A 26,644-nucleotide genomic window follows, 5' to 3' on the forward strand; every position below is an offset into this window, starting at 1 on the left:
GCAAGCTTTGAGACACAGACGTTAACAGAATAATCTCTTACACATGGGCATATTGGATTTACTTCCTCTTAACTCTAAGGTATTTCTTGTTTGCTTGTCTCAGCTCGTAACGCTGATGACAGGTTTTAAATAGTGTAAGGTGGCATTTTCAAACACAGCTTCTGGGGCTTCATTTCTCTAGGAGAAGGATTATTGTGGCATTATATGATTCTGAAAATGCTATTTTAATTATTCCATGTGATTTGAAGACTTTTGTGAATAATGGCTTTTGGGAGCTCTCAAAAGTTTCATTAAAACTATGACCATAGGAATATTTAATGGCACGGACTAACTTAGTATGTGTGTCTGTTGGTTTGGTGAGGACTTGAAATGGAGAACATGAAAAGCACTACTATCAGTATTTCTGTGGCCTGAATGTACTGTCCATGTTGAACCGTAGCAATAGTTTGGCTAAGAGAAATCTGAAAGCTTTTGAGGAATAATCATATTCTATCAACATCCCATCTGTGACAAATTATACCGTGTGCCCTCAGTGATTCATGCTTGTGCTCTTACATACTCTACATCCCTGTTCACTTTCACAGGTCAGCCTTGCATTTATGGTGTCCTGTGGCAGTCAGAGCACTAGGGAAGATGGCAAGAAGGTTAGAAGTAATGTTCATCCCAGGTGGATGAGTTCAAAATTAGAATAGTTTTAAAGCCTCATGCCCTTACTGAGTAGGAAGGGAATAAAATTGTCTTTATTCTCATGTTTTTAATGTTTTTTCTTTATTATTATGCATGTTTGATGGAACGATTCTGAATAGGTGACAGTCTGCCTGATCTAAGTAGTCTGGGCTAGGATACATGGGAGTCTTTCCCTCTCTGAGGAATTCCAGTCCATTCAGTAGCAAAAAATGCCTACGTCATGCTGAGGGAAATGAAAAAGTTTTACAGGCTGTCTCATCTTATTTCTGAGTTCTGTCATTTTAATCCCATCAAGAATTCTGTGATGTGAAAGAAACCTTTGCCTGGGTTTATCCACAGCAAGTGATCACTTTACCTTTATTTCACCTCAGAAATATAATGAAGAATGAGAAACAGAGAACAGTCCAAATGAGACTGAGATAGGTCTAGATGCCTTGTAGAAACCAAGATGTTGATTTCTGAAGTTAACAAAATAATCTGTTTTTTCTCATTTCTATTACTATGCTACTTAACCAGATCTGTTTCCTTTTCTGAAACATAAATACCATCAGTGGGCAAGTTTTCTAATGAGTAGCACAGCACTGTAACTCAGCGTGTTGCTGTTTCAGATGCAGACTAAAATAATCTTTAAATACATGAATTGGAGTATTGAATTTGGGAAATGATGTTACCTACTGATGATTGCTACTGTTACTATAGTTTAAATTTTTTTACTTGATTTTATGTTGAAGAAAGAGATTACTAGATTGGTGAGTAAAAACACACAGTGATTGAATTTGTTTAGTAAATCAAGTGTCTTATCAAAGGAAAGGTTAAAGGGTGACATGATCATGGCCCATGATTACCCAGATAGGAAGAAAGTAGCAGATATTTGGAATTTCTTTTGTTTAATGGGCAAAGGAATCTCTTTAACTGGCTTTTTACCATTCATGAAAAGTGGAAGTTTATTACTAGAACTGAGGAGAGACTTGAGGAGTATTGTACACTATAACATTGCTTTGTGAAGCCTTTTTTTTTCTACTAGTCTGTAAATTGTAATGCCAGCTGTGTGCTAGTTGGAACACAAGCATTTCCATATGATTGCTTTGACATTCTATTTAAATTTTGGAGAATTATTTCCTCTTGCTAAATTGATTGTAAGATTCTGCTGTATTTGGCATGTCTTTCATATTCCATAGGAAATAAAGAGATATAAGTATAGAATATTTCCCTCAAGAAGCAAGTAGGATGTGGGAAGCTAGCCTAGGAAAATGCATGTTAATGCTGATTTATGGAAGAATTATAGATTTTTTTTTTTTTTTTTTTTCTGAAGTCAAGACTTTATTTTGTATCCAAACCTATACAGTTGCCTATTTCTGTTCTTAAAACTTTATACCTTGCTCCAACCCTACTAATGATATCTCAGCCTTCAGTTTTGACTTGAAATAACAGATGAGTGTCCAAAAAACTGAAGGACAGAATCCGACCCTAACCTCCTCCAATTTATGCTTTCATGAATATTTGCAGGGTGATTATAGAGCTGCCAGTTCTCTCAGAGGGGTGAGCAAAAAGTGAATACGTTCCTTTCAAGGGAACTCCATATAAACTGTAGGCTACTCTGGAATATACAGGAAGTAGTATAAGTTATTTCACTGGTTTTGTATGAAAGAGACATCTACTTGTGAAAGCTTTGCTGCCTTGTGCTCTGCTGAAATTAATTCACTCTTAACTGCTCAGGATTCATGCCAGAAGTGTGGAATTGAAAGGCCTTGCTGCTCACTTATTCTGTGTCAAAATGATGGTTCAACAGCTAATGCTGCACCTTGGAGAGGGAAGCTTATGTTGCTAGGAAAATGAGCTTCTGGAGAATTGGCATCAGGATCTTCCTAAGTTTGCAAAGGCAAAGTATTGCGTGTACTTCTGAGTTTTGAGTATGCATAGGTGCATCTGCCCAACAGCCCAGAGTGGTTGTTGCATTTTTTGTAAACGTGCTGTTTTAGCTAGGTAGTTTGAGTACCAGGTTAAAAATAAAAAATAGAAACAAAATGTAGAGGAGTCAATGGTGACTTTGCTGATGTAGATTATCTTTGAGTCTATTGTGTTTGAGCTATAGTGTTGTCGGTGTTAAGACTGTTCAGTAATGTGTCTATAAAATGCAATAGCTCCTCTGGATTGGAGTGCCAGTGCATCCTTTTCCGTCCAAAGATTCTTCATAAAAGTTCTTGTTAATACTCTAATTTGTAACTACCACTTTGTGTATCTTCAGTATAAGCACAATGTTCAGATGGCAAAGAGGGAATTGTGAGATGATGAGGATGATAATTATAAGAGGAGGTAGGGAAATAAAGCATATTATTTCCTTCAGAATAGATCTTGATATTATAGTAATTGAGAACACACCATACAGAAATTATTTATGTGACAGCAGTGAAAGAGAAAGGTTTGTATTCTTGCCTTTTTTTCCTGGCTCTGGGGACTAACTTGGAGCAAGTAGTTACAGAGTGCACAGCCAACTCTAACAAAATCCCTATTTAGGTCATCTGTAAAGAGCAAACATGGGATGTCTGAATGCACCATTGTGCTCTTACGCCTTTCTATATTAGTGAAATTTCATGATATAGCCAAACTGCCTAGCATAGATGCAGTTTATGCCAAACAACACTTTGCCAGATGTTTATGTCAAAGCTACCAAAGGTAAAATAATCATAGAATCGTATAATTGTTGGAGTTGGAAAGAACCCTTAAAAGTCATCTACTACAACTTCCATGCAGAACAGGGACATCTGCAGGTAGATCATGCTGTCCAGAGACTCGTTCAGCCTAACGTTTTGGAAAATATGGCCCACAGTCTGATATGAGCATTTCAGGGAAAAAGAATGCGATAGTTCTGATGTAGGTGAGGAAAATAACAGATTTTTACTCGTTCTTTAAAATATTACTTTCAGAACCAGAATCAAAATCTTCTAATTTGGAGCACATCTAAAAGATCATACTAAGGGATTAAACCAGACATCTGGATTCTGTTTATTCATTTCTTAGGGTGATTTATTTGTGTAGTAACTTCTACTTACTGCAGTTTGCAAGGCTCATATTTATATTGCATTATGTTATATAAAGTTTAATATCAGGTATGAGAGCACATCTGGAGCATCTGGGCTAAAGCTATCTAGATTTGCTATTAAAAGTACTACTTTTTCTTCTAGCAGGTGGAGGTGCTATGCAATATTGTCTCTTTTGTCCTGTTGCTTTCCCCACATCCCATAATAGATAGTGTTTTTCACATATTTGTGAGGTTGCCAGCATTCAGGCCTACATTCATAATCCTGGTGAGAGTGTACCTGTGATCTTTCTTTGGTTACCCATTGAAATGCTGTAGTAAAATTGCACTTTTCATCTTGATGCTGAATTAATTACTTCTTTGCGTATTTGGTAATATATTCTCCTGTCAAATAACTCTTGTTGTTGTTAATTGGAATTGCTTATGCTCATTGAGGGAGGAATACTTTTCATCCTGTTTTGAATAAAAATCTGTAATCTTGAATTTGTTTCTGAACTTCAGTCATGAGGAGAGCAATGCAGGAAATTGCTGCTGTTCCACCAAATTAGCTTCTCAGATATCCTTTTAATTGGAGACCATAACTCAGATCCTTAGTATTTTAGGAAGCTGAACAATACAAATTGAAATACAGATATTTCCAGTAAGGGCTCAGTTCAAAGGCAGCTTTTACACACAGATGAGCCTTCTAACAAATAGCATGTCATATGATAATGAGACCATGTTTTCTTCAGCAGTTTCACGTTTCCTAACTGCACTGCTGTGAAATAAGTGGAGTATTTATCTACTTCTCTTTAACAGAGAAGCCTTCGCTAGAGACTACTGTGCCCACCAGTGACAGAATATATGTGTACAAAAAAAAGTCTGCGCTTTCAATCAGAAGCACAGCACTTCCAAATGCAATATATTACACTTGTTCAGAACATTCATTTCCGCCAAAGTATTTTCTGCTCTTTTTTTCTAGTGTAAAGACTTCAATTTCTGTTTAAGAACAAGCAAACTATAGTACTTTGACAGCCGTTCACACTTAATTTCTTTGCATTAAACCAACAGCATTCTTTTCCACAAACATCTATTGTTAGGACAATGCTCTCAGACGGAATTTATGAGAAATGGAATTATGTTACCAAGGAGATAGCATTTACTATAATGAAGAGTAGATCCTAGAAAATGGCCCCTTTTACAGCAGCTCAGAACAGAGCCACAAAAGCAATTGATTGGTCTTGGCATTTAGTCTTATATCAGCTGTGTCATCCATAGCTTCAGGAGTGAGAACACTAATCTGAAGTGACATTTCTGTTCTGGCGGGCTTTTCTGCCCTGATGAAAGCAATTACTTCATTCCTAACTGATAATTTGCAGGAGTTTCAACCACTTTAATTGATAATTTTTTGTTCTGAGAAGTTCAATTGTGAAGTGATTAGCTGGTTTGGTAAATAGAAATTTAAGGTGTGAAATGTACAAGTTACTCCAAGGTAAAGTGCTATTTACTGGGCACTGCAAAATTGCTTGATAGAACTGCAGTTTCTGTTCTCATGCAATTGCTTAGTTCAACATAAGGAAAAAAAATAGATCAAAGTATTGTGGCTGCAGAGTTTGAGTTTTAACTGGTGTGTCACAGCTCACTTAATTGTTGCTATATCAAAATGCAAGTTAGTTTTAGAAGATTGAGTGGGATGGTTAGTATGTAATCCTGAAAAAGCTGCCAGATTCTTCCAATTGCATTCTAATGACTTGCTCTGGAAGTAAATCTTGAAATTTAAATGTAACAAATATGGTGATGGAGATAAAATATTCAATTTAGTGATTAGTTCAAACATAAACCTTTCCCTCCCAAACAAACAAACAAAACAAAACAAAACAAAAAAAAACAACAAAAAAACAACCAAAAACATTTAAGCGAATTTTTCCCATTGAAAATAAAATAAGTCTATTTTAGAAACCACAATTCCCACAATACAACCCTGATTTTTGATATCAAATTTTATATATATTTTAAAAAGCTAGCGTTGATATAGGTATTATTTTTAATGAGTTGCATACTATTCTTAGAGTGATTTTTTGAAAACATCTGGAAAATTTTGTGGGTTTTTTTTTTTTTTTTTTTTTTTTTTACTATTGACAAGGAAAGGAGGCTTTTTAATAGAAACTAGTTCTGTGATATTTTCCTATATATTGAAAAAATAATGGTCATTTCATGTGTTAAATGAGAAATATAAAGCAAAAAATGAAGGTCAAACTGATTTAGCACATCAAACAGACTTTGTCAGCCAAGCTTAATATATCCTGAGTTTGTGGAACAAATGAAATTTTGCTGCTGTGTTACACTTTGCTTCCAAACAACCATTACAACTGGTTTTATATATTGTGTGAGCATCAGACCATCAAACAGTGCATCTTTACTGACGTGTAGCTGCAGTGATGATCTACAGCAGCAATCTGCCATTTATATAAGGGCAAAATGTGCATCTATATTTAGTTGTGAAATTGGCCTATTATACTCTTGATGTTTACAGAGGCTAACATAAATTAATGATGACAGCTATGAGCAGTGCATTAGTTAAGCAGCAGAATTTTTACCTTGAACTTGAAGGTTCCAGCTTTAACTTCCAATGTGTGCTATACAGCTTTCTTCATACGTTAAAGAAATTTCTCCTGAAATCATTAATTTTTCTTGGAAAGCATTAAATGACTCCTATTTGTGGACTATGCCATTTATATTTATGTCAGATAATAGTTTTGTTTACATTTTTGGCAAATGTTTTGCCCGATGAGAATCGCAATGTTTATGATATGTACAAAAATGAATGCCCCAAAAAGTGTTTTGCAGAGTCTTATTTCACTGACTTTGAACTTAGTCAGATGCCAGATATCCCCTATCTGTTGAAAAGAGCAGTTTGAGAAAGCAGCGTGACTCACTAGATTATATACTGCACTTTCACCTGAAAGTCTCCCCACGCAGCTCATGTCAGAGCAAGTATGGCTACTGTAGTAACTATAGATTCCAGTTAACTATGACCACAGATCTGACAAGTATGCAGGTGTTCAAAGGTTCATGAGTTAAAATGCTGAAGCCTTTGATGAATTTTTGATGGATGAATTTTTAATACAGGTCTACTTTTTTCCTTTGAGGCTGCATGCTAGATTAATTGATAAATAGTGAGACTGAGCAATGTTCAGATCTCCTAAGCAAACAAGTGGAAAAATCCATAAAAATCTGCCTGTCTGACTTCTCAGATGTACTTTAAAAAACAGAAAGAAGAAGGTAAAATTTAATGTGGCTTTGATTCTCCTCCTTTCCTCTTTTTTGCAGGTTTTGCCCTCACAACAGCACTCTTCTCTTTTAAACAGTGTAACTGTTTTTTATAGCCTTGAAGTTTTTGTACTCTTGAGTTCAGAAAAAAACTGTGAGAAAGGGAAGTCTATGAATAGGACAGTAGAAAAAAAGAGAAAAGCAAAGAAAGGAAGAGAAAAAAAATCAAGTTTTGAAAAAAAGTTGTCACAGAAGAGTAAAATCCAAAGTGATAGGAAAAATTGTGTAGAAGTTAGGAGTAAATATATAAACATTTTCAGTATCATTTTTTGAGAATTAATAGAGTAGACCTGATGAAATTGATGAGGATTATTTCTTCTCTTAATTCTTGTCCACACTAGCTTTTTTTCATTCTTTTGTACTCATTTGTAGCTGTTATACTGAAAAAATGTTATCATTTTGATATCAATGATATTCCATTCATTGAACTTCTAATTCTGTGTAATTATCCTACCATATCAGTGAAATGAATACGGAGGGGTTTTTGTTGTTTTTTTCTTAGGCCAGAACTTGGCCTGGTGGATGCCTGTATTTGTACTTAGACCCTATCTGAATGAATTCCCCAGGCAGTAAGAGTCAGACTTTTATGTTACTGTTACTATAAATGGGGTCAGCTGCCATCATTGTTTGCACTGGTCAGCTTGAAACTCAAGGAAAGGCATTTACTGAGAATGTTCAAGTAAAGGAACAGTTGCTAGACTGTAATAGATCAGAATGTATGAACTTTCTTATTAGTCAAAGTACATAGTTGGCCACTATGAGTAACAAGTATCCTTTATAAAGAGAGAAAAGATGTAACTTAAAAAAAAAAAAAAAAAAAAAAAAAAAAAAGAGAGAGAGATTTTTAAAAATTTTTATTTGTTAAAATGTCCAAAGTAGGTCCATAATATGCCATGTCATTTACATAGAGAAAAGAACAGTAAGGATGTTTTTAGTGTACTTCATAGAATTACACAAATTCATACCTATGGACTCCAGAGCAGATAAATTTATTTCCTTTTGTTACATTACAGATAAACTTGACCAAATAAGCATTCTTTCATTATTTATAGTTTGGAAAACATTGTACACAGAAGGACACACAACTAAAAGTCCAATGGGATATGGAGATGAAGCTGGATCACTTGGTTCCAGTCCCTTTTTTCTTTTTTCTTTTTTTAACAGACACACTGTGCAATCTAATGTTGCACATCCTTTCCATAGATCTGATTTCTTTACTGTGAAATGAATATAACAGGCTTCTGAAGAGGTCTTTGGAGAGTTAGAGAATGCTTATACAGGACCTTTTGATCCTTTTATTTTAAAAAGTGTACTAATATAAAAATACACACACGCACATATTGCTTCATTTTCTATAAAGCTTGTTATAAACATTATTAGATATTGTTAAGTATTATTGTTGTACAGTATCTGTTTTTCCTGCTAGTAATCCACATTGTCGTTAGAGGCTTAAGAAATTCACTAGTGGTTGATAATAGCTGAATTAACAATTATGATATTGTTTAGTACTACAAGAAGTGCTCTATTCCAGTATACTGTTGCCCTTGTAGTAAAGCTTCTCCTGAAGTCAAGGAGGATTTCAGTAGAACTCCAGAAACACAAAAGAACTCTGATAATAATTGCCTATTCATTGTGTCGTACCTTTCTGCTTGTAACCAATAAAAATGAGCAAAAGCAATGGTGGAACACTACTGGCACGCTGTCCATTGGCTTTAACCATTCTAGCTGGATCTCAGTAGCCTGTCTGTCCCTCAAACCTTGTTTTATGGCTTTTGCACCCACTTCAGTCTCTATTTATGACCAGTGCAGTGGAAGCACTGTAAAACCTCGCTGCTTCTGGTATATGGGGCTGAACTGGGGAGAGAGCAATATCTTCAGGGAACCCCAGTTGTCTGTGTTGCACTTAAAGAAATAGAATCATAGAATCACGTACTTTGGAGATGACTTCCAAGATCATACAGTTCCAGTGTCCATCTATTACCAATATTTCCCCACCAAACCATGTCCCTTAGTACAATATCCAAACATTTCTTGAACACCTTCAGAGCATCCAGAATGGTGATTCAGCCACCTCCCTGGAAAGCCCATTCCAATGCCTGACCACCTTTTCAGAGAAATTGTTCATAACATCTAGCCTGAACCTCCCCTTGTGCAACGGGATGCCATTCCCTCTAGTCCTATTGCTACTTGCATGGGAGAAGAGGCAGACACCTACCTCACCACAAACTCTTTTCAGGTAATTGAAGAGTGTGATATGGCCTCCCCAGAGCCTCTTCTTCTTCAGACTAACCAATTCCAGCTCCCTCAGCCCCTCCCTGTAAGATGTGTGTTCCAGACTCCTTGCCAGCTTTGTTGCCCTTTTCTGTACACGTTCCAGGGCCTCAACGTTTTTTTCATTGTCGAGGGGCCCAAAACTGAACACAGTACTCGAGATGCAGCCTCACCAGAGCTGAGTACAGAGGGATGATCACACCCCAGTCACCTATGTTGGGCTTAAAGAAAGAGTAATGAGTAAGTTGTAAATGTGAACTCCTTTTCTAAAACTGAGTGGGCCTTCTATGTGTCTGCTTCCGAGCTGCATTCTGAAATTGTTGATAAAAATACTTATTTGTAACCACAGCCATTCCCCTGTTTTCATTCAAAATGCAAACTCATGGCATTAAATTATTTCCCTGATTTTTACCACCCAAACTGAGATACACAGGTGAGGTATTGATATGTTAGAAAATCCTTACTAATGTAGGTCAGTGCATCTGCTGATATGCTGTAATATGTTTGATTGCCATTATATCCTGCAAAAATTAGGAGCTGTGCTTGTCCCATCTTTAAACTGACAGATGATGATCTGTCAGACGTGGAGATTGGTGGGGGAGGGGAGGGTTGGACATAGACATGGATGCATTTATATGCTTATGAATATAAAATGTATAAAATGATGTGGAATAAAATACGAAGCAGGTTAAGCTCAGAATGACCACGAGCACAATGAAATCACAAGTGAGTTATGAGTACCAATAAAACTTTTATGCAACAGCATATTATCATGTCTTCTGGATCTGCTGTGTCTTCAATAGAAAATTTACTTTTGAAATGTTGTGTACACCATTTTAAAATTATACGATGCTATTTATCATACCCTTTCAACTGTAAAAGAGACCTGCTTTATATCAGTCCATCTGAAAAGGCCCTAGAAGGAAAAATGATATATATTTTAGAAACTTCCTATCTAAAGTAGCATTAGTTTTCTAGTCATTAAATATTCTGTTTATATGCTATTGCATCTCAGAATTATCAAGAGCAAGCAGCTGAAAACCTCTTTGTCTTCTTTAGTGGACTCTGTATGAAAATTGCTTTAGAAGTATGTTCTTAGGGGAATGCATTAAGTTTTACCATTGTATCATGACATCATCCTTTGATATTGAACAGGGATGTGCTCTGATCCAATTATCTGAGCTCTTTCCCCTTCTCCACAGGCAGCAAGGAGGGAGCAATCTTTATGTCCCTTGGGTATATTTCACACTTCGTTATTTCGTTGTTGGTAGCATAGACAGCATATGTAGATTTGCTTGTCTGTTGGGAGACTTCATCCAAGAACTAATCCTTGTGTAAGACACATACAATATTTGATTTCTAGGTACTTTCTAATGTGGAATCAATGTAGTAAACGTGGGTACAGTTTCTCACACTTCAATTCTTTTCATTAGTAGGAATTTCTAAGCGTTTGCAGACTGGTTTGCAGCAAGTTCATTTGTTACCAAGAACTACCTGTAATATTAATGTCATATGACAAGGGGCCAACATGTGGTGCCAGCACCACTGCTTTCTGCTGTGAGCTTCACACCTCTTATATCACATTATTAGGATGGTCAGTGCCAGCACTTTCCTCTGTTACGAACATCCAATGATGAAGCTGATGTTGCCTATCAGAATCACAGGTGCCAAAGATGTTCAGGGCATATCTAATGAATTCCTGCATTCTGCTGAGGAAATTGCTATTACTAAATTAAGGACCCATTGTATCAGTGTAACTTTGGTGTCCAATACTACTACCACAATTTGTCTATTGGTAGAACTGCATGGTAGAGAAATTGAGACTTATATGCACTTTTTGCCAGACATCATTGCTAAATTTAGCAAAATGCACTGATGCCAAGACTTACAAACTTCTAGATTTGACTAACTTTGTTAGTATTTTCACAAAGAGCAGTATACAGTATGGCTGGGAGGAAAGCCATGTTTACTGATATTACCACTTCTTTAGAGTTGCTTTCATACATTTATTAATTTCCCATCACTTGTATGCTGGGATTTTTTTTATTCTAGAAGTTTGAATACACTTAGATGGCTCTGAAAGCCACCTGTTTATTTAACAGAGAGCCCTGTTTTTCAGCTGAATTGACTGAGATTGCAAAACTTAACAATCCAGTAATGCATTATATAAGCTTATATTGCAATACGTTGTTCAGTTTTAGCAATCTTCTGAACATTGTACAGGATTTGCAAACTGTGCTTTCAGTTTTAGGTTTTGCTAAAGAATATTCTATCACTTTTCAATTCCTAACACCTTTCAATTTCAAAAGTCTCATTTGTCACTTAGTATATAGCTTGTAAATTTCAATCTAGCTGTGAGCTGTTAAGTTACAGCTCATAAAGACAAGTAGATTTTTTAATATGGAATTCAATAGAGCATTGTATCTTTATCTATGGATAAATAGATGGTATTTCTTACTGGTGGTCTGATCATTCACCGCCTGTATTCCTTAGCTGTTTTTAAAAATACAGTTGTTAGTATATAATTGTGTAGAGAATGTAAGTTTTTAATCATTCTCAGGGCAGTGTGATGCATTGGTGGTCTGCCCTTTCAATTCTGAGGAGTATCTTAGGCAGAGATAGCTGCAAAAAATGTACATAGGTAAGAATATTAAAACAAGATAATCTCTTCTGTAGTTTAAGTCATCCCCAAGTTAGAAGGTGAATAGGAGTCTCAGAATCGTAGTTTTAAATTTACTTGTCTAATCTACTTCATAAGCTGTAGTGATTTTGTAGACTATTCTGTAATGAAAACCAAGGTTTCAATAAGAGTTGTAGAAGCTTGAGAGAAGTATTTGCTGTTTCATTACACACTAGTTGTATTCAAATTTGTTTCTTAAACCAATGGGTATTTAATGGAATTTTGACTGTAATTTCATGCAATTAATAAGTAATCAAACAAAACAAAGTAAAAATACATCCTTTTTGAGGGTCTAGAACTGACTGGTAGACACAAACATCAGCATCAATCTCTATTTACCAAGATGTGGGTAAAATGTACAGTCGAGACTTGTCCTAAGCTGAAAAGTTTGTCTCCCAAAAAACCCCTTAGAAGAGGAGGAAAAAAGTTTCATACCTGTTCTTTTTATTGTTTGTACATTGATTCTTAATCTTCTGGTAAGTTTACTGTGCATTTGTTCATTTGTTTCAAACCACACAACGAACAGTGTGAATCCATTTTCTCTTGTAACGCAATTATATCAGATATTAACAAAGAAAGAAAGAAACTGAAACTTGAGTTTTCTTTGACTTTTGGGAAAAAATCAGGGGAAGACAACAGCCTTGATGATCCAGTGTCTTCTCAATGTGTGTTCAGATGTTGTACACAAATTAAGTAGCACAGGAGTAAAATCGGAGTTAATTTTAGGCCTAGTATATGGGTGGTAGCAAGAAATACCTTAATAAACCTGAAGTAAATGAGTGTCCTTGCGTATCCACCTGTTTTGCATAAAGCAGAAGGGTCTCTCTAATCCAAAAAGCTGCGTAGGAGTCTGTCCTATGTGATGTTGAATTAAAATTGGAAAAAATGAAGCACGTAACTCCATTAACTGCTTTCTTGAATCTCTGAAAATGGTTACTGTTTCAACAGCAAGGCCAGCTAAACAAGTCACAAAAAGATTAACTTCTTGAAATCTCAGTAGGTTTGCATTATTACACCAGACTTTAAAGCAGCTTCTGAGCCACAGAAGTTTATAGCCTGTCTGGTCATATTGACTGCCGCTACAGCAACCCCTGTCAGTGATAGCACACACCTCCTTTCCCATGAGAGTCAGAATTTGGTACAAATTTGGATGAAGATAGTTTTTAGTGGGTCAGAAGAAGCAGTAGCATCTGTGTAGATAAAGGATTCTTAGGAATCCTTTCTTCAGGCTGGCAGCAGAAAAATAAAGGACAGGCTAATTAGAGAGTGGATGAAATGAGATAGGAGCAGTTATGTAACATGTCTACAACTAAAAATAAAACACTATCATTAGTTTTAATTATTCAAAGATTGGAGTACCATTAAATGTATCCTGTAGTCTGTACATCCATTCACAACACTTTTAAAATGTCATAATGTATATTGAAAATCAGCAATGAAAAAGCAAGTTCATTATATATGACATAACACTAATATTGATGAATGTCCTACTTTGTTTATTTTCTTCAGTTTACAGGCTTTGAGAAAGGAAAAGTCCCGAGATGCTGCTCGCTCTCGCCGGGGAAAGGAGAATTTTGAATTCTATGAGTTGGCAAAGTTGTTGCCACTGCCTGCAGCCATTACCAGCCAGCTTGACAAGGCATCCATCATTCGACTTACAATTAGCTATCTGAAAATGAGGGACTTTGCTAATCAAGGTGATCCTCCATGGAACTTGAGAATGGAAGGACCTCCACCTAATACATCAGTAAAAGGTATGGCCTAAATACATTGTTTTGTATCGGCTATGGCAGCCTTTAGTAACCTCTAAATTGAAATTTTTACCATCATCCTTTCTTCTTTCCCTGCATATCAAATCCTTTAAAGGGATACAAATGTGGAAATCTGAGGTCTGCATGAGAAAGACACCATGTGAAGGTGAAATAAACCTCTTTTATTTATTTTTATTTAACAACAAACCTTCTGATATAAATAATACAACAGTAAGTCTTTTGGGTAGCATACATTTAACTGTTCGAAGTTATCTAGCAATGATCATGTTGTTTTTCCTATTTTAATATTTTATCAATGGGTGTATTTGAGGGAAACGTGGTGTTATTTCTTGATGTGAGGACTCAAACAATCACTTAATTTCCATAATTAAAGATTAAAGGCAGAATTGTGTCTTCTAGTTCATGAACGTAACATCAAAATTTTTAAGTCTTTGATTTTAGAGGTTATATGTGTATTGTTCCTAACTAGGGTTTCCAGTGACTTGTATAAACTGAACATTTTTGTGTAATTTTTTTACTTATGCTATTTATGAAGAAGAAACTTGATACTTGATAAGTATTACAAACTAGTGGCTTATTAAACCAGAAATGCCCACAAAGGGTTACTGGTACTGCCAGTGAAAGGAGCTTTTAGTTGCTCTTTCATTTAAAGGAAGAAAGATCAGTAAAGCAAAGTTATAATTTTCAGTGGATGGAGATAGACGTGAAGGGCAGCAACTGAAGGACTTTTGGACTGATGATTTATTAGTTGGATATATTTGCATCACTTCGTTTATTTCATTTATATTGTCTGCCATGCCATGTATAATTTTAGTGAAGAAAAAAAAAAAGGATAATTGCATCATCCAGTGCATGAGTATAACATGGTTCATCAGCCTTCTTATATAATATGCAAGTGTTCACCCCTTTTCCAGGATGAGCCGTCTGGTAATTAAGCAACTGTTTCAAGCTGGATATAAAGTGAACTTGCTCCAGGATCTGTGATCTATCTATTGAAATAGATAATTCCTCCCAAAATTCGTATAGCTAAGCTTCTACTAGATGTCCTGTGCTGTAGAAAGTGGTCTCATCTCTGTGTATATTTTCAGACTACCTGAGATTTGTTTCTTGTTATCCTCTTGTGGAATAAGAATATATATTTGAATACTGACGCTTCCTTTTGGGCAAAGATTCTGACAAAGGAAAGATTTTTGAGGGAAAATTAAACCTTATTCCTAGATAACAGCATAACTAGTCTGGTCTAAGTTAAGTTCTTGTTAAGGTCTTGTTCCTCCCTGTAAAAAGCTTGCGTAAACAGTTAGTGTCTTTCCAACCTCTGATGAGTTAATTCACATTCCTCTAAGCATAATGGCTATGTAGGGGATAAAAAAGGATTTTTGCTTTTGATAATATTTGAGTGGGGTTTCTTTATACTAACTAGGATTGGTTTTTTGTTTTTTTTTTTTTGTCAGAATATTGAAATAATAATTATTACTAATAAATGGTGTTTCTTTGTATATGAATTCACTATAAGCGGGATTAACTGTATAGTAGAAGTATATTTTATTGCTTCACCAGTTCTCCTTATGTGGAGTCCTGTTAACACATTCTGATCAAACATTCATGAAATAACATCAAAAGAAATTCATTTTCATTTATTAAGGTCACTTTTGCTGCCCTTGAGGAAATTCATAAGGATAAACAAGCTCATTTAAATAGTTAGCAGCTTTGTATGGAGTATAGTTGATATTCCTACAATAAAACATTAGACATTATACTTCATTCATGCCCAAGCAATCTCCTGAATAGACTCAAAGATATTTCAAAAACTATATGAATGGTATAGGGTGTACGGAACTGCTTTTTTTTTCACTCTCTCCCTCACTTCCTCTTCCCCCATCCCTACCCAATGTGGTGGTCTGCTTGTGTTAATAATTAAATTTCAAAGCTTAGTTTAAAATTTGTTCCCCAGTACTGTACAGTAACTTATACCTTTTAATTTAGGATTTCATAAAGGTCCTTTACTCTGCCTTGTATTTGTCACAGCTTTCCTGAAAAGTCTATGAAAGATGATGAGTTTGTTCTCTTATGCCTATTGTGTAGTGATCGCTATGAGTTTTGCTTGCAAATGAACTCTAAGGTGACTCCATATAATATTTTCAGAGTCAATTACTTCATGGAAATATCTTGAGCAATTGGAAAGTAACAGATTTCTCCATTATTTTAGAAATATCTATTGTTATAATACAGATCAGATCTACAATGAACATTATGCATTATTCAAGAAATGACCAGGCATTCTCAGCAGTGTTTCAGCTAAATAACTTATGATTGTAACCTTTAAAGAAATATCATTGTGGTGACTATTGGTAAATCATTTCTCCATTCATAGTAATCTTTATTTAGAGGCTATCTAGAAACCATTATATCTTTTATTAATCTTAAAAGCAATAGCCAGTGATTTGACATTTGCTAAAAATGGATAAATCTTCCATCAGCAGACTTCAGTCAATTTTTTTGGTGCATTGTCTAAGGCTTTCTGTATCTAGGAAGTATTAGTCCTCATAAACAAATACATACACAACTTGCAGCAGGTGAGTTTAAAGATTACAGTTCTTAAAGATCGGGAAATTATTCTTTTATGGCAGAAGTTGAGCAAAAAGTTATTTAGAGTCAGGAGGAATAATATGGTTATTCTTTGCATACTACATACAATAAACTATGAATAACAGCACAATTTCCCTTTGTTTCTCAGCACTCTGAAGTTTTTGAATCTCTGTATTTAAGGGAAATATTCTGAACAGAAAAGTGAATTAATTCCTAAGCAATTTTTTTTTTCTTTTTGCAAAGAGACTTTTCTGAAAGTTCTGACCCGGGAATGAAAGTATTTTTATAGGGTATACAGTGTGTTCACCCAGTAACATGATGTGTCACTTGAAGTCCTCCAGGGTATTCTGATGTCCTCACACGTTGCCCATAGTACTTTTCAAACTGTTGTGAGCACCTTCAAATTTTGAGATATCATTGTCTGCAAATGTACTTTTGTGTTCTGTGATGTGTGGAATATCTGTGGCAGATGTAAAGTCATACATTGTATATTGTTTTTCTTGTTTTGGGACACCAATACTAGATCAGAATCACCATCACTGTAAAAAGAAGTCTCCTAGCTCTTGATGTTCGAACAGGGTACCTGACACTTCCCATTTCTGTTTCTTTTGAAGCAGCAATTAAACTCAGTAGTCTATACCTAATTCTCTAAACGCTGTAAATTTGCCGTGATTATTTTCATGCTTTTTTTTTTTTTGTTAAACTGAGGTGTGTATTTTTGTCTTTGGAGATGCATGCATTTGTGTTAGGCCATGAGTATATTTCCTGCTAAATTATATGACATGGAAATTAGAGCATGTAAGACAAGTTTAGGCATCTTTTTTCTTTGACTGAAAAAAGCAATTAAGGGATTACCTGCAATTTCAAGCTATAAGTTAGTTTGTTGTAAATGTTATTTTTTTAAAGCCAAAAAATTATATTATGTATATAAAATTATCTTGCTTATCATCTGTCATGAGGGATAATGAGGTGAATGAGATTCACTAAAGAGCAAAAAAGACCACAGTAAAAGTAGTGACTAACTGTCAGGCTACATAAAGACTTAAAACTTGCATATTTTTCAGAGCCGGTTATCAATGCAAACAAAGTACAAAAAAAAATAGGCTGAAAAAGATCTTGATGTTTTAACATATTGTGGAACTTGGGATTGAATTTGGTGCTTTGAATTTTCTGAGAAAGAAAATAAGCAATAATAATAATTGGAAAGTACAGTAAATGTCATGAGATTATCTTCATTTATTTAAATAATTTTATCTAGTTATTTTTATGCTAGATAAGTATATATTTTGAAGAGATAAAATAAATGTTACAGTTCTGAATCGTCTTACTAGATAACGTTATCTGTTGTCACTCTCTTGTTTTTTAAGCTGAATATTGTCTTCTGAGTAGAAACAAGATAGTACAAGCCTTCCCCGTTAAACCACACAGGCTTTCCTCTGAGAGCGGCTTTCCCTTCTGAGTTATTATGCACTCCTCTCTCTTAGAGAAACCATTCACTGAGGTGAGGAAATAAAAATCACTTTGATCTTCACTGTCTTTGGTCCAATACACTGTTTTTAACTGTCAGACATGAAAAGATCAGATGGCATAGCAAATACAGCATAACACAGATGATTTGGCGTTATTGTTTACCACGAAAGGGGTCTCCAGATCTGGCTGTCCTGCTTCACAGAGATCTTCTGTTCTTGTGCTGAAGAAACCGTGAGAGCTCTATATTTTATTCCTCCTTATTTTCCAGGCATTTTTCTTATTGATAGGAAAATCTGATTACTACCTATGTGAAAGTCACTATGCAGTGATGACTATGCACTATGCTCTGGCTGCATAAAAGTATGAAACACTGTTTATAAATGTAACACCTATGTCTTATAAACCTGTTTGTTTGGTAATAGGAGTAGTGTTATGGTTGTGGTAAGTTGTTTAATTATCTGTCTTTTACGTAGGTTAAAAGAAAAAGATTGTTATGTGGGGTTTGAATGTAAGAAACAAGAGCTGGAAATTTCAGGCAGTCAGTGGTAAAAATATTCATTCTTTGTGAGAATTATTTATGGTTTTCTAGTATGAAAGATATGGAACTCAGAATGTTTGAATCTTGTTGTAGGTAAGGTGAATTGAATACTGGACTCAGAGTTGGTGGTTGCCTAGTGACCTGATTGCTTTCATTCCCCACAAATGGAATAGGGTGTCAACCAATATATTTGGTCCTTTTTAGGGACTAATTGTCTAATGGAGAAACTTATATGTGAAATCAATTGTGACAAAAAATTTAGGTGGAAGAATTAGAATGAAAGTTGGCTAGAACTCTTAGAGAAAAGAGTGTATGAAATGATGATTTCTTATAAAGCTGAAAATATAAAATTACACACTTTTTCAGAATGAATGCAAGTAGTTTGAAAAAAAAAGTCAATTTATGAAAAAAGTAGCAAATAAAAGGGGAATATCTAACAATTAAGATAAACTGGAATGTCTAATCTGCCAAAAGTTTACAAAGAAAGTAGATACGTTAAGGAAAAATCTAGAAGAGGTAAAAAAAATGAAAGGGAGATCTATTGCCTAGCATGTCAATAGAACTAAAAGTATTGAGACCTCATTAGGCTGGTATGTATCACAGAATCATCACAGAATAATTTGAGTTGGAAGGGGCCCTTAAAGATTGCCAAGTCCAACTGCCCTGCATTGAACAAGGACACTTACAGCTCAATCAGGTTGCTCAGAGCCCTGTTGAACCTGACCTTGAAAGTCTCCAGGGATGGGGCACTCACCACCTCTCTAGGCAACCTATTCCAGTGCTTTACTGTCCTTATTGTAAAAAAACCTTCTTCCTTATATCCAATCTAAATCTCTCTTCTTTTACTTTGAAATCATTTCCCCTTGTTCTGTCGCAATAAACTCTTCTAACTTATGTCCACTGATGCAGTTACACCATCATAGAAGGCCACTAGATTGATCAGTCAGGACTTGCCCTAGGTGAAGCCATGCTGGTTGTCTTATATTATCTTCCTCTTCCATGTGCCTTAGCATAGCTTCCAGGAGGATCTGCACCATGATCTTTCCTGACATAGAGGTGAGGCTAACAGGTCAATAGTTCCCTGTGCCATCCTTCTTTCCCTTCTAAATAATGAGTGTAGCATTCTCTTTTTTCTAGTCACCAGGGACTGCCATGATAGTCCTGTAGCTGGAAGAAGGTGGCTTTATGAGCAGGTTCCGCTTGATCAGGCAGCCTGTAGTGTCTGTGATAATGAACTACTGATTGTTTTTTATTTTTTGAGATGGTAGTAATACAGCTTTAACAGCCTGAATTTTTTTGTTTTCACCAATGTGGATTCCAGTCTGAGTGACAATGGAAGATGTGCCATTGTTTATTCCTCAGTCCATGTAACACTGATACACACTTCTGAGCTTGATTTGTTCCACGTGCAAGTTATTACAAAGAATCGCAGTGGAGTGCTCATCTTCAAATACAACATTTCCGAGGTAAACATCCTGTCAGATTTGCAAGAAGACTGGATGATGTACTAGAGAACTGTTAACTAACTGGACAACAGTGGGGTGGCATACAGCAGAATGAAGCCTGAATAAATCAGTTGGCATGGATAACTTGTAAAAAGGGCTCTAAAAACTGTGAGAAGATATTTGTCCCCTTAATTTTAAATAGATCCTTTGATATCATGGAAGTTCTAGATAGAAAAGATAACTAGGAGGCAAGTTTGGAACAAAAAAATAGTGGAATGTTGTGAATTCAAAAGATAGTGGAGTAATGTGGGTAACCATCGATTAGTTAGTCTATAATCAGTTGTAAGCAACTTACCTGGAAAATTCTTGTAACTATACGAAAAAGGTTAAATTATAGTTTTTCAATAAACATGCATAAAGCAAAAGTAGATTTGTAAAACAAAACTATTTCTCTGAAATTAACAATATACAAAAACTTCTCTGGATGTAATGCATCCTATTTTATTATGTTGGACCACAGTGTCAGAGGCAGATTGTGTTTTGTAGCTGAGAATTTGCTCTATCAAATAGTGTTATTGTGCTCTTGGTATCTGTAGTATTTTCCACGAAAATAAATAGGAGGCATTACTTTGAGAGCAACATATCTAAATTGTATAGTGGAATATTTTTAAGGGTTTCCACTTACTACTTCATAAGATCATGGTTTTAAAAAACTAGAGAAATATAAGCAAATCATAGTCTATAAGAATTTACTATATAACTGATCTCGGAAAGCATATCTAAGAGAAAAGTACAAAGGAGCTTCTCTGGGTTTCTGCAGAAATCACAGTGAGCATGATTATCAGTAAACTGGCAGTAAATACAGCATCACTACTGATTTAAAATTTGCAAATTACAGTGGTGTTTGGGTCACTGACAGTGCTCTGTGTAACTTTTTAAATCAAATATCATAAAATTTATTTCAGTTGGAAAGATTAAATAGAAAATTATATGTATATTCCTAGTATTTTTTATATTTTATTTTTATTATAATATTAGTCATTTTTATCCTGACTATCCTGAATTACAGGCTGTTGCTTTGTAGTTAATTTTGTTTATGAAGGTTTGAAATGCTTTGGTTTTCTTGTGATGCAGAACAGGAACAATGGGAAAAGCACTAGAAGTTCAGCTCTTGTTTCTTTTGTATGAGCAAACGCATGAAAAGAACTTGCCCTATACTTTCAGTGCCAGAAGAAATGATAGAATGATTTCATTTCCAATGGTGTTTTATTTGTATCATGAAAAGTTCTATCCATCACTTGTGTGGAGACACAAAGCATTTACTGATGTTAGCAAATTAATACTTATTCTAAAATATTGTCAGTCAGATATCAGTGCCTGCAAGAGTTGTTTATTGCTAGAACTCCACCTTACAATTTAACCATTAAATAGCGAAAGAACCAAACAGTAAGGATTTAAATTTTATTATTGAAAAGAACAGGTGATTTTAATGTCTTTTCTCGTACTCCAAGCTGCTACTAGTAACTGTATTTTCATTCGATTGAACTCCAGTTCTTTCCCCTTCTATTGTGTTGTTAGACCAACTTGGTCAATTTTTGCATATTCATTATGTTCTTTTAAGACAGCTGATACATTTTATTTAATTTATTTTTCTTGAACGATCTTTTTTTCTTTTTAAGTGCTTACTTGGCGTGCTGAATAGGGTTGAAGACTTCCTCTTTCACACAGCTTTAGTGTTGATTTCTGTATACCTTCATTTTTCTCCATGTTTGCAACTACAGTTCTTGAATTCTTGATGAAATCTTAGTATTGAGAAAATTCATAAAAACTTGCTATTTAAAGAAAAATAAAAACATGATTAACCGTTTGCTTCAATCCTTTTTCATAGAATCCTTTTTCATAGAAGGTTGGAAAGGACCTATAAGATCATCTAGTCCAACTGTCTTCTCATTACCACTGCTACCACAAACTACTAAACCATATCTCGCAGCTCCTCACCCGGACGTCTCTTGAACACTGCCAGGGACAGTGACTCCACCACCTCCCTGGGCAGCCAGTCCAGTGCCAGGCCACTCTCTGAGTGAAAAAGTTCTTCCTCATGTCCAACCTAAACCGCCTCTGGTACAACTTGCAGCTATTTCCCCAGGTCCTGTTTGTTGCCTGGGAGAAAAGGCCAAACACCTCTTCACCACAACCTCCCTTCAGGAAGTTGTAGAGTGCAATGAGGTCTCCCCCGAGCCTCCTCTTCTCCAAACTAAATAATCCTAGCTCCCTCAGCCAGTCCTCATAAGACTTGTGCTCCAGACCCTCCCCAGTTTCACTGCCCTTCTCTGGACACGCTCCAGCGCCTCAATGTCTTTCCTGCAGTGAGGGGCCCAAAACTGAACACAGTACTCGAGGTGTGGCCTCACCAGTGCTGAGTGCAGGGGGATGATCACATCCCTGCTCCTGCTGGTCACACTATTTCTAATGCAGGCCAGGATGCCATTTGCCCTCTTGGCCACCTGGGCACACTGTTGGCTCATGTTCAGTCAAGCATCAACCAACACCCCCAGGTCCCTTTTCTCTTCACACTCATCCAACTACTCATCCCCAAGCCTATAAGGCTGCATGGGGTTGTTGTGGCCAAAGTTCAGAACCTGGCACTTGGACTTCTTGAACCTCATTCCATTCACCTCAGCCCAGCGATCCAGCTTATCAAAATCCCTCTGAAGGGCCTCCCTACCTTCAGGCAGATCCACACCACCTCTCAGCTTGGTGTCATCTGCAAACTTACTGAGGGTACACTCAATCCCCTCATCTAGGTCATCAATAAAGATATTAAACAAGATGGGCTCCAGTACCGACCCCTGGGGGACAACACTTGAAACGGGTCGCCAGCTGGACTTAACTCCATTCACCACTACCTGTTGGGCACAGCCCTCTAGCTAGTTTCTTACCTAAAGGAGTGTATACCTGTCCAGGCCACGGGCAGCCAGTTTCCCCAGAAGAAGCCTGTGAGAGATTGTGTCAAAGGCTTTGCTGAAGTCTAGGTAGACTACATCAACAGCTTTTCCTTCATCTACCAGTCTGGTCATCCAGTCATAGAAGGAGATGAGATTGGTTAAGCACAACCTACCTTTCATGAACCCGTGTTGGCTGGGCCTGATCCCCTGGACACTACGCAAGTGCTGTGCGATCTCACCCAAGATGATTTGCTCCATTACTTTCCTCAGTACCGAGGTCAGGCTAACAGGCCTATAGTTTGGGGGATCCTCCTTATGGCCCTTCTTGAAGATGGGAGTCACATCAGCAAGCCTCCAATCCTCGGGGGCCTCTCCAGTTAACCAGGAGCGCTGATAGATGGCCGAGAGCAACAGTCACCCCCGCTAGCTCCCTCAGCATCCAGGGGTGTAGCCCATCCAGTCCCATGGACTTGTGACAGTCCAGATGGAGGAGGAGCTTTCTGACTGTCTCCACCTGAATCACTACTATTCTGAGTAGCATCCCAGACTTCCAGATCAGGGCGTAAAATGCCCAGAGGATAACTGGTCTGGCTATTACAGGCAGATGTAAAGAAGACATTGAGGACCACAGCCTTCTCCTTGTCCTCAGTGGCCACATTCCCTGCTGCATCAAATATAGGATGAAAATTATCCTTGATTCTTCTTTTGCCATTGATATATTTATAAAAGGATTTTTTATTGTCTTTTACTGCAGTGGCCAACCTGAGTTCAAGCTGGGCTTTTGCCTTCCTAACTTCCTCCCTGCATACCTTAGCTACTCCTTTGTAATCTCCCCAAGTAACCTGTCCCTTCTTCCAGAGGACATAGACTCTTTTTCTCCCTGAGTCTCAAGAGTAGTTCCCGACTCATCTACACCGGTTGTCTTCCCCTACGGCTTGCCTTAAGGCATTCAGGGACAGCTTGTTCTTGCACCTTTAAGATTTCCGTTGTGAGGAGTGTCCAGGCTTCCTGGACCTCTTTACCCTTAAGAAGCGACTCCCAAAGGACCCATGCCCTGAACAGATCAAAGTCCGCCCTCTGGAAGTTCAAGAAAGTAGTTTTGCTGGTCACTCTTCCAACACCTCCATGAATAGAGAATTCTACAATTCCATGGTCGCTCTGCCCAAGTCCCCAACCTTCACTTCTCCCACCAGTCCTTCTCTGTTAGCGAAAACCAGGTCTAGCAGGGCACCACCCTTGGTAGGCTCTCCTACCAGTTGCATAAGGAAGCTATCTTTGACGCAGTCTAGAAACCTCCTGTACTGCTTCCTCTGTGCTGTATTATATTTCCAACATGTGTCAGGGAAGTTGAAGTCTCCCATGAGAACAAGTGATGGCGATCGTGTGACTTCTGTGAACTGTTCATAGAATGTTTTGTCCAGCTCTCCATACTGATTAGGCAGTCTATAACAGACCCCCACCAAGATGTCGCCCCTAAAGGCCTTCCCCCTGATCCTTGTCCCAAGACACTCAACTCTGTCATTCCCAACCCCAAGCTCTTCAATATCAAAACAGTCTTTAATATAAAGGGCCACACCACCACCCTTCTTTCTTTGTCCATCCCTTCTGAGGAGCTTGTAGCCATCTATCACAGCACTCCAGTCATAGTAGTGGTCCCACCATGTTTCGGTAATAGCAACAAGATCCTAATTAGTCTGACTCACAATTACTTCCAACTCTTCCTGCTTGTTGCTCATGCTGCGTGCATTGGTATAGATGCACTTCAGTCAAGTCATTTGCCTCCCCCCCCAGATTTTTTCTTCAGTTTGTATGTTTGTATGTCCTTCAGTTTCCTTCAGATTGTATGTCCACTGATAATAATCCACCGTGCCATTCAAAATTCACATCCTTTCCAGATAAAATGGATATTGTAATTGTGAAATATTGTGGATATTATAATTCTATACATAGCTGAGAATATTGAGAATATGGGCTGTGTGGGTTGTGGCAATGGCATGGGCTTCAATCTTGCAGTCGTAAATTTGTCAGGAGGAGAATTGTACTGATGGTTGCATTGGCTGCAAACTTGGTGATGATGATGAGTCAGGGAAAACTTTCAACTTAAAAACAAATTAATTTCTCATCATATAATGACGCATATTGTCAAGAAGAGTTAATTACTCATCCAGTAGAAGTTCCTATGTAAAACTTGATGTTACAACAGTTCACTTTTCCAAAATGTTTCCATATGATTTCACATTCATGTTTTATGTTGTGCAGGTTAACTCCTGGTGGTATTTTTTTTAGAGGCATGAACATCTTAAATTATTTGTGCAGCCTACATAACTTTTTCAAATTGTGCAAGTGATGGGGTTAGCCAATGGCAGATGTGAATAAATTCTGTGTGCCAAAAATGTTTGTTCTACACTTTACTTATAGTAATGGGAAACAGGCAAGAAGTCATAATTGATGTAGCTTTGATCTGTAAAATGAGAAAAAGGCTGTTGCTATCTGTGGATTGCTATATTTAAAATATGTAATAGAACTTTTGTTTGTCTTTTCATTTATCCTGTTCTGAACAGAAGAAAAGTGACTTTGCTATGAAGAATGTTTTGGAAGGGAGCCCCTGCAAAGCTTAATGTTATAGTGCTCCATATTGTAAATAAGTGGTATAAGAATTGCATCTTGTGGTTGGATTTAACAGTTTCAATATAAACATCATACCTGAATCTCCTTGGCTGAGCAGAGAGTGTAAGATCATGCTTGAAATCCTGATAACTGATAACTTTAATAGTGTTTAGCAATACTTTTTCTTTCTATTAATGTAATTTACTGTATTTCTGAGTCACGTGAACTTCTGCCTTGTATTTTCCTTAAGACCTCGTTGAGACCACTGAAGGGATAATAAATACCATTGTATGAAGTGATAATGAAATAGATTAACACTGCAAAAACAAAGGGAGCCAAGTCCTTATTTGGCATCTAGGCTTTTTTTTTTTTTAATTTTTTAACTTTTTTTTTTTTTTTTTTTTTTCTCAAAACAAGAGTTAATCACTCCATAATACAGGCGAAAAGTTATGACTCAGAAAATATTTTGTCTGAAGTGAAAGCAACCACACCACAACCCACATTGGTTTGTTGTTGTGTTTGTTTGTTTGTTTGTTTCATGGAGAGAGCAAGTGTATTTTTTCTATTTTGTATACTTGCAATTACATATTTATTAGTGTTTTCCAAGCTGGTTGTCTAAATACTTGAGTGGTAAATAATCTTCAGAGCCTGAAAATGAAATTTGAAGTACGTGAATTTAATAATAATCCTTATTTTATTGTAATGGTCATATGAGATGCTTTGTTGACCACAGATAAGATTTAGATATTCAAGGTAGACCAAGCAGTTTTCAAAATCAAAGTGCAGTGAAGTTATATCTATATAACATGCAGGTATAACCACAGTCTGACCAAAGTTTGACCACAATATCAATGCAACTTAATTTCTGCAACTGTTCTCTTTGAAGACTGAGGAAGGAAATTGAGTTTCCACCAAATCCCTATGCTCTTGTGGTCTCCCATTTCAATCAGGGATATAAAGTAGAATACAATGAATCCATAGTAAAGACTTTCCCAGGACATTAGAGAGGTCAGTAAAAACTGTTTTCATTAGCTGTCTGTAATTAAAGAACACCCTTCATAGAGTGCTTACAATTTAGAGAAGATGTAAGCCGCTACAACTCTCTGAGAATGAGAGTAAAATCTCTCCACTGCTGGGGACTTAGGTGATATTTTAAAATAATCAGCTACTTTAAGATATTGAGGTTTTGTTTGTTTGCTAACTTCTAAACAGGAATATTTATCTTTTAAGGTTCTTTGAAATTAGTAATTCTGTGATTTCTTTTCCTAAGAAAAGAAAGAAAGGCAAATTCCTAACA

The 26,644-nt window shown here is 36.5% G+C and overlaps 1 protein-coding gene across 1 annotated transcript in view; it reads left to right on the forward strand.

The window, feature by feature from the left end:
* Positions 1-26,644, forward strand: part of NPAS3 (neuronal PAS domain protein 3) — a 579,942-nt gene that overhangs the window by 146,304 nt on the left and 406,994 nt on the right. The window contains exon 7 of the mRNA XM_042813282.1: positions 13,494-13,738. Coding sequence (XP_042669216.1) covers positions 13,494-13,738 — 245 coding nt within the window. The remainder of the gene's footprint in view (positions 1-13,493; positions 13,739-26,644) is intronic.

Source organism: Centrocercus urophasianus, unplaced genomic scaffold, assembly GCF_019232065.1.
Source record: "Centrocercus urophasianus isolate 14NV4802_14NV808 unplaced genomic scaffold, USGS_Curo_1.0 seq_14, whole genome shotgun sequence".
Taxonomy (NCBI): domain Eukaryota; kingdom Metazoa; phylum Chordata; class Aves; order Galliformes; family Phasianidae; genus Centrocercus; species Centrocercus urophasianus.